Source organism: Acinonyx jubatus, chromosome B4 (genome assembly GCF_027475565.1).
Source record: "Acinonyx jubatus isolate Ajub_Pintada_27869175 chromosome B4, VMU_Ajub_asm_v1.0, whole genome shotgun sequence".
NCBI classification, from domain to species: domain Eukaryota; kingdom Metazoa; phylum Chordata; class Mammalia; order Carnivora; family Felidae; genus Acinonyx; species Acinonyx jubatus.
This window is the reverse complement of record NC_069387.1, coordinates 45,048,257-45,057,237: the sequence shown is the minus strand read 5'-3', so window position 1 is coordinate 45,057,237 and position 8,981 is coordinate 45,048,257. Positions and strand designations below refer to the sequence as shown.

General features: G+C 41.5%; 1 protein-coding gene across 4 annotated transcripts in view; it reads right to left on the bottom strand.

Moving 5' to 3' along the window:
• Positions 1-803: 803 nt before the first annotated feature.
• The window catches only part of BCL2L14 (BCL2 like 14), a 36,999-nt gene continuing 28,821 nt past the window's right edge, over positions 804-8,981 (bottom strand). For all 4 annotated transcript variants that reach the window (XM_053225834.1, XM_015061704.3, XM_015061703.3 and 1 more), the window contains 3 exons: positions 8,335-8,405; positions 5,960-6,226; positions 804-1,236 (listed from right to left, as the gene is read on the bottom strand). In XM_053225834.1, the coding sequence (XP_053081809.1) occupies positions 1,198-1,236; positions 5,960-6,226; positions 8,335-8,405 (377 nt within the window). In that variant the 3' untranslated portion in view covers positions 804-1,197. The remainder of the gene's footprint in view (positions 1,237-5,959; positions 6,227-8,334; positions 8,406-8,981) is intronic.

Here is an 8,981-nt window from a genome sequence, read left to right as displayed (position 1 = left end):
TCTGAACACTAATTTCAGAAAAACAATCAGTGACTGCTTTGGGAGGAGAGGAAATTTTGTTTTAGCTGAGGGCAGTGCATATTAAACATAAGTGAGCACTCAGCACTAAATACCAAGCACTGTTGTAAGCACTTTTTATAAATTAACTCATTCGATCTTCATGGAAATCTTAGTACTATTACTTTTTACTTGTTTTAACCATAAAATACTCTTTTTAAAAATTGTTTTTAATGTTTATTTTTGAGAGAGAGAAAGCACAAGTGCGGGGAGAGGTAGAGAGAGAGGGAGACACAGCATCTGAAGCAGGCTCTGGGCTCTGAGCTGTCAGCACAGAGCTCCATGCGGGGCTCAAACTCACAAACCGTGAGATAATGACCTCATCCAAAGTCGGATGCTTAACCGACTGAGCCACTTTGGTGCCCCATGTAAGATACTCTTGACAGTGGTCTTTCCACGTGTTTAACAGCTACTAATCATTACACTATCACAAAAAAAATAAAGAAAATTTCAGAGTCCTTGAGAAATAGAGGTGGGGTCTCTGAGATTGCTGAGGGAGGTAGAAGTAATAATTTTCTGCCAAATGGAAGTTTTCAAACTGCCAAAGCATTTTTCTAGGGAAATGAGTCAAAAGGCAGACATGATAATATATCCCCAAACTAGTGGATATAGCAGTGAATTCAAGTCTCTTTGAACTGCATCTACCAACATCAATAGCAATATCTTCCTAAAAGTAGGCTTGAAACAACGTCATTAGGCCATCCCAAGTGTAGTTTAAAAAGAAATGGTACCAGAAAACCAAAGAGTAAACACATGCACAATTTATCATTTCGCCCTTATGAGATCAGCAAATATCTGTAACAAAATTTCCCCAAAGCGGCCAACAGAGACAAGGTGACCGTCTCTGTTCTGAACATCTGAAAGGAAAATTACCACTTGTCTTCCTAGACTTCCTCCCACACTCATTGGAGAACCTGGGAAACATGGATGTCACTGGCCACACTACTACATTCTATGAGCTGCAGACAGACAAGGCCTCTCTCCTCAGGCCTCTGGATTCACAGGAACAATGACTTTGAAAACTTCAGTGCTCCCTCTGCCTTGTACATGTTAATTTTCTCCCATAGTCTATGCTGAGACCAATGTAGACAGGATCCTAGTTGGATAATGAGTATTCCAGATTACAAATCTTCTGATTTTTCAGTCTACTTCTTCATGTGATATCCCAAGCACTTTTTCCTAGAGGGGAAAAAGAGAAATAGATTCACAAAATTCCAAGTTTGATTCACTGTTGAACTGAAAACATAAACCTGTTAACTCTGCTCTCTTGTCCCAGGCATGACCCGGGTTTCAGAGACTATGTTAGGGTTGGGGGGAGGTTTGGAAAGATGAGCAGCAGCCTTGGTATTCAGGAAAGGAAAACATATGTGAAGGACTTAGGTTACACACCCAGGGCTGATAGGCTAGATGGGGAAAGGCTTTGATGCTGTATTTAAAATTCAGAAGAGTTAAAAAAAAATTCAAAGGAACAGATATTGGAAAGTTGAAGATTATGGAAAGTTGAAGATTATGCTCTTTGCAAAGTTCTGTGAAATGGATGAAGTTGTAGGAGCACAGGGTGACTATTTGAACAGTCCTTTACAATGAGGAAAAATGCCCAATGGGTGAATTAAAATCTCATGGCAGCTAGTTTAGCATGCTTTTTATTTTTATTTTTTATTTTTTTAAGTTTGTTTATTTTTGAGAGAGTATGCACGTGGGGGAGGAGCAGAGGTAGAGGTAGAGATAGAGATAGAGATAGAAGTAGAGAGATAGAATCCCAAGCATGGTGCCCAACTCTGGGGTCAAACCCATGAACTGTGAGATCATGACCTGAGCCAAAACCAAGAGTCGGACACTTAACCCACTGAGCCACCCAGGCGCCCCTAACATGTTTTTTAGATACAGTTGTTATTCTTTCATTTGATTGATTGATTGATTATGCTAAGAGTATTGGCTTAACATCTATGATGTATGTAGAAAGAATGGGAGTGTTGAGAGACAAAGAAGCATAAAATACATAAATCTGCCCTCGTGTTTGCAATTTCGTTGGGAAGTTAGATGTACTTGCAGGAAATGTGAAACACTGGGATAGTTAGGAACCCTGGAAAACTGGTGCATAGGAATCATTTTCCTCCTTCCCTACCACTATAAGGACACCCTGGAGTGCCACCAAAATACCAAGAGCCAATGGAAGTCCCTAGAAGCTTGCCACCCAGTGTCATCTTTCTTTCTTGTGCTTGGAGACTGAGCACAGGTGTCCACATCTCCTTCACATTTTCATAACTCATATCAACTCATAAATATTCTTTTATCAACATCCTCCTTCTTTATTTTTTGCAACTCCTCTATCAGCCTTGGAAACATTATAGTCCTTTCTCTCTCATTCTTTTTCTTCCCTCTTCCAATTTCCAGCCACATGCTCCAAATTAAACCTAACTGTGGCCAAGACTTAAAATTCGGATTTATGATGACCTGGAAAAGTAAACTAATAAATTACAAATGATAAGGAACAATGCCATCAAATTCTGAAGCCTTTGAAAATTCCCTTTATTATTTCTACCAAAAATCCATCAATCTTCTCTAATTAAAACTGTTTTTCTCTCTAGCACCAGCAGCCAAATTAAAAATAAGTAAATAAAAATGTATTCTTTTTTCTTTTGTCTTTTAATTTGCTTGCTAGAATTAGAACCACCATTTTTTCATAGCAGATTTGTTGAAATATATCACAGAGTTCATCCTTTTAAAATATATAATTCAGTGGGTTTTAGTATATTCACAGAATTGTGCAACCATCACGTTTGGCTGATTTTAGAACATTTCCATCACACAAAAAGAAACTCTTTATCCATTAGCAGTCACTCCCTATTCTCTCTCTTCTTCTCTAATCTGTCTCTGTGAATTCACCTATTCTGGACATTTCATGAAAATAGAATCATACAATGTATGGTATATGGCCCTATTGTCTAACTTTCACTTAGCATAATGTTTTCAAGGTTCATCCATCTGTTCCATTCCTTTTTATGCTTAAATAATATTCCACTGTATGTACATACTGCCTTTGGTTTTGCTATTCACCATTCATCACTGATGAACATTTGGGTTATTTCCACTTTCAGGCTATTATGCATAAAATGAATGCTGCTATGGTCATTTATGTACAAGTTTTTATGTGAACATTTGTTATCAATTTTCTTGGGTATATATCTGAGTGGAATTGGTGACTCTATGTTTAATATTTTGGGGGGATTGCCAAATTGTTTCTAAAAGGGAAAATTTTAGAACTCAACCAGCAGTGGATAAGGGTTCACATTTCTCCACATCCTCACCAACATCTGTCTTTTTTATTTTAGCCATGCTAGTGCATGTGAAATGATATCTTACTGTGGTTTTGATTCACATGCGCCTAATGTTGAAATGAAGATGTTAAGCAAGCATCTTTTCATTGCTTACTGGCCATCTGTATATCTTCTATGGAGAAATGTCTATTCAAAATTGGCTTTTGTCTTTTTATTGTTGAGTTGTAAGAATTTATTACATATTCTGAATACAAGTTCTTTTTCAGATATATGATTTGAACATATTTTGTTTCATTCTGTGTGTTGTCTTTTCATTTTATTGGTAGTGTCCTTTGAAGCAGAAAAAAATTACTTATTTTTTAAATTTGTCTTTCTTAAGATTTTTATTTGCTAAATACTCTCTACACCCAACGTGGGACTCAAACTCACAACCCCAAGATCAAGAGTCACATGCTCCACCGACTGAGCCGGCCAGGTGCCCCTCAAGCAGAAAAAATTTTAATTTGATGTAATCCAATTTATTTTTTCTTTTGTTGTTTGTGCTTTCGGTGTAGACTATTTTTTTTACAGAACACAGTTGGCATTTCAGCTGCATTAACCAACTACATAGACTTTTAGCCTATAGACTGAATAGAACTGGCCTGTGGACCCAGTTGATACTTACAATCTTTTTGGAAAAATATATTACCAAGACCAAATTATATTTTGGAAAATATATTTTGGAAAAATATATTAACATTAACCAGGATGATTCTTTCCTGTATGTAATCATAGTGCAGATATGAAGTGTTGTAAGAAGTCAGAGGCTAGTGAGGCCCTTAAGCTAGAGTAGTCGGGAAAGGCTCTGGGACAGAGGAGGGACTTGAGGGGGTCCTGGAAGAAAGAACAGTTAAAGCCAAAATAATGTCGAGGCATCTTAGCATGAGTTAAGGCAGCTTGAATTTAGAATACTTAAGAGCCTCAGTTGTTCAGATCAGCCCCTTACGGCTACCATATCTGGTGCAGATGTGGAAAATAGAAAGGAACAGAAGACTAGGTAAGCTTAACAGGCAGCCACTGAAGACCACAGCGGGCACTTCAGTCCCTTAGCAAGATCAGCTCTGCATTCCTTCTGGAAACCAAGAGACCAAGAGTGGAGGCCTCAGGGCCATGCTGACCATGTGTGGAGCAGACTCAAACCCACTACCCTTGCTCCATTCTAGTGGAAAGAGGACTAAAGATAATGTGGGACAAAGGCCTGTGCTTCCAAGAAGGATCTGAACAGACAAAATAAAGTGCCCTGAGCCTATGGATATTTAAAACTATGGGCTACACATTTTGGAAAGGTTAACCTTGGGAGGCCATCTGAGTATGGCAGCTTTAAGGAAATCTCAAGGAATGAGGATAAAGGATGGGGTTGGCAGGGGGCGGGGGGGGGAGGGATGTTGAGTCTGAGGCATGGGGGTGAAGATGTCTGTTTCGCCTGATAGCAGGTAGTTAAAAACAGATACATATCAACAATAGCCAAATTATGGAAAGAGCCCGAATGTCCATGGGCATTGGATGAATGGATAAAGAAGATGTGGTATATATATACGATGGAGTATTACTCAGCAATCAAAAAGAATGAAATCTTGCCATTTGCAACTACATGGATGGCACTGGAGGGTATTATGCTAAGCGAAATTAGTCAGTCAGAGAAAGACAAAAATCATATGACTTCACTCATATGAGGACTTTAAGAGACAAAACAGATGAACATAAGGGAAGGGAAACAAAAATAATATAAAAACAGGGAGGGGGACAAAACATAAGAGACTCTTAAATATGGAGAACAAACAGAGGGTTACTGGAGGGGTTGTGGGAGGGGGATGGGCTAAATGGGTAAGGGGCACTAAGGAGTCTACTCCTGAAATCATTGTTGCACTATATGCTAATTTGGATATAAATTAAAAAAAAAAAAACAAAAAAAAACCATACAAATTTGGGGCACCTGGCTGGCTCAGTGGGGAGACCTTGTGACTCTTGATCTCGGGATTGTTGAGTTCAAGCCCCACGTGGGGTGTAGAGATTGCTTAAAAAATAAATAAACTTTATTTAAAATAAAACAAAACAAAACGATACAAATTTAATGGTTTGCTTTTTGCTTTGTATCAAAATGTCCCTGTCAAAATGGCTGGGTCCAAGCAGCAATGACAAAATATCATGAACGCTGTGTCTCTCTCTGCCTGTCAGCAGCTAAGAGAACAAGGAAGTGTTTGCCTCTCCTTGTCTCACTGACAGACTTCGGTTGCTTACAAAATTTGTGAAAGCAGAAATTATATCTAAACATTTTATATCTTGACATCTCTTCATTTCCTGTTATATCTGACCGGTCCCCCCTGGTCCAACACACATATCCCATGTACCCTTTGGGAGCCTAGTAAATATTTATCGATGATGAAGATAATCACTAAAAATAGGATCCCATCACTGGGATATATCTCTTGCCACTCAACTTCTAAATCCATGAGAACTGCCTCAAAGATGTGTTCCCTTCACTTAAAAAAAAAAAAACCAACGAAAAAATGAAAAAAACCCCACAACTTTCCATTCCGTCTCCTCTGAATTCTGGGAAGGTTCATTTTGAAATAGGATGCACTTACCCATCCACCGTGCTGCTGGACCCAGGGCGAGAAGTTGTCTTTTAGGTACTTGGTTCCAAAGCCCAGCACCCTGTTCATAGGGTGATTGTCGATAGCAGTGAGCTTGGCCGTGACGTCTATTGCAAGAGCAGCCTTAAAGCCCTGAGCTCTGACCTCTGATTCTCCCCTGGTGTCCACACCCCTTAGGAACTGGTCTGTGATGATCTTGAAAACAGGGTAGCACAGCTGGTCCTGGAAGCTGTTCATTAAAGCCTTGTCTTTCTTTAACTGTGTACAAGAGGATATGCATTTAGTACAGCAGCCTGGCCCAGTGAAACCGACTCAACAGTGGGCCCCTGAAACACCCAGTGGAAAACCCTGGCTCCAACTAAGAAGTTTCTTAGTGAGCAAGGATTAAATGTTTATTTGGAAATTCTATCTTTGACGAATGATAAGCTAAGCAGGTTCTCAACAAACACTGTTTCTACAAGGGATATCCTGGCGGATGCATCAGATGCTATGTAAAGATTTCGGTGGAGCAGCATCCTTTATGTGAGCCCAGCCCACCCCCCAACTTCTGTGAGACTCAGGAGCCTGTCTGTTTTATAAATCTGAAGCAAGAATGACTAATGTCCTCTACACAAGAATGGACCCCTTTTGATCAGCGACCCAGTTGAAGAAGCTAGACTCAAAACCCCAGTGGGCAGCCAGAAGCCCGGACTCTACCAGAATGGTCGAAGAATTAAATGCCAGAAAGAAACACTTCCATGGAGTACCCTGGCCCCTCTCTCTTTGCTCCTTTGGGTTGCACCTGCCTCTGGCATCTCAGGAAGGTACAAGATGAGCTTGCATGTGGTCTCAGGGATGAGGGGCTTTGCAGGCACTCTGCAGCCATGGGGTTGGGGGGTAGGGGTTAGGGTTAGGGTTAGACAGAGTCACTGTCCCTCTCTAGTAGGAACTCACACCTACACAGCAAAGTCAGACCTTCTGTGTATTCCTACCAGAGTCCTCTACTGGGGAAACAACCATGTTTTCTGCATAAATAACGTAAAACGTCACCCCAAATCATCAGGAGCGTGCATCAAGCAAAGCGAGATTTTTTAAAGTGGTAATTTATGGGATGAAAAGGAAAGCGTCTCTCTTTGAAGCCACAAAGGTCAGCTTCATACCACTTCCTGTCCCTTGCCTCCCTGACCTAATGCAAGTCACTTCTTAGGGAGGCTGGGAAGGAGGTTGCCATGAGAGCCACAGCGTCTTCAAGCTGTAAAGAGTCCTCGAGGATTCGAATAGGTCCCTCCCAGTACAAGGACTGCACTGTTGGCTGGTTATTGGCATCTGCTGGCCATTCTTCTGGTGACAGGAGGCTCATTCCGTCACAAGGCAGCCCTGAGCGCTAGAAAGTTCATTCCTAAAATGGAGAAAATCAATTGCCCCATAACTCCTATCCATTGATGTTAGTTCTGGAGAAACATAGGAGTGCCCTCAAGTCATGTACCGTATTCTATTTTCTTTCTCTGCACCCCAGTTCATCCTCTACTTGTGGACTCGAAGCTCACACGCCCTCCCAGTTACCATCCTCTGCACACACTGCTGACAAAGGCATTGAGGGAGGACCCACTGAGAAGTTGGGACTGGGGTAGAGTGGCTGGCCACTTAGTGCTGTTTCCCCTCCTGCACAAGCCGCATGGGGCCTGACTTCCATCCACTGATCGTGGCAGGACAAGGCAAGGGGTCCACAGGCCAGTCCCTGACTGACAGACCCCAGAGGCTACTCAGCAGTCTGTGGGTAACGGCACAGAATTCTGGGGTCCTGCTCACCAGCGCTGTATCTGAAGACACTCTCACACTTTCCTGACAGGAATGATGGGTCTTGACTTCTAAATGGCAGGAAGTAAGTCCAAAGTTCTCCAAGTAACACTAATCCGCCTCCCCGGCCAAATAGCTGAGAGAGACCTTGAGCAGAGAACAGTCCAGCCACTCTCGGGGGAGATTTTGGGAAGGACTCCAGCCTTGGAGCAGGCGTGGGACATCGATATCCAGACTGCAGGGCAAATGCAAGAGTCTAAACTTCCCCGAGGATCAGTTACATGGGGAACCAGATTCATAATTCTATTCAGCAAATTTTAATTTATTGGTGTCTTTTCTTGCAATAACAAAGTTACATTTTTCATTTCCAAAAATTCCAGGGAGGCTCCAGAAGGTTTACTTATGTTTTCCAAAGTGATTCATTTTTGAGATGCTGCCAGCATGAAGAATTTGGACTCCAAGGGAAATAAAATTTAGGACTAAGTGGAAACCAGAACTTGCAAAGGAATACAATCTGCAGTACGCTTCCATTCTCTGTCCCAGTGCGTGGGCACAGAAAAGAAATCACATTAGTTCAAGAGGCTCCATACCTCTCTTTCCAACTGATCCCCTGAATATTTCAGCAGCTCAACGATTTGGGCTATTATTTGCTCCTCTCCATCTGTCGGGGGAAAATTCCAGTTATTTGTTTTAAGAAGAAAAATCATCTTAACTTTTTTTTTTTTTTTTTTTTTTTTTTGCCCCCAGGGACAATACTTGTAGCCTGGTTAGGGACTGAGGGAGACATGTGCTTTGTAATTCTCAGCAACTTAACTCTTACCTTCCTTCGACTGATGGGGCACAAACCACTCCAGCTGCCCTCTCCTACAGACCCCTCCTTTCCTTTCTTCTTTTCTCCCTCAGCGCCCCGCTTCTCACCATGAAATGCATCACTTTATTCACTGTAAGAATGTTGTTGACGATATTGGTTCCACGACCCATGGTCCTGTCTCTGAAGATGTTTAGGAGAACCTTCTTTTTCGTTGGTAGGATTCTCCTGAGCAGATGTTGCTTTTCCCATATGGACACCATAAATTCCAATGGGTCATATTCCCCCTTTGTGCTGCTAGAAAGTACAGAGCCGAATTTGTGGGCCCCAGCTAAGAGGGGGTACGGTCTTCCTGGCTTGCATTTTGGGAATTAAGCTCATTCCTAAACCCACCTCTATTTCCCCGCTAGTGTGTTCTTTTTACATTAT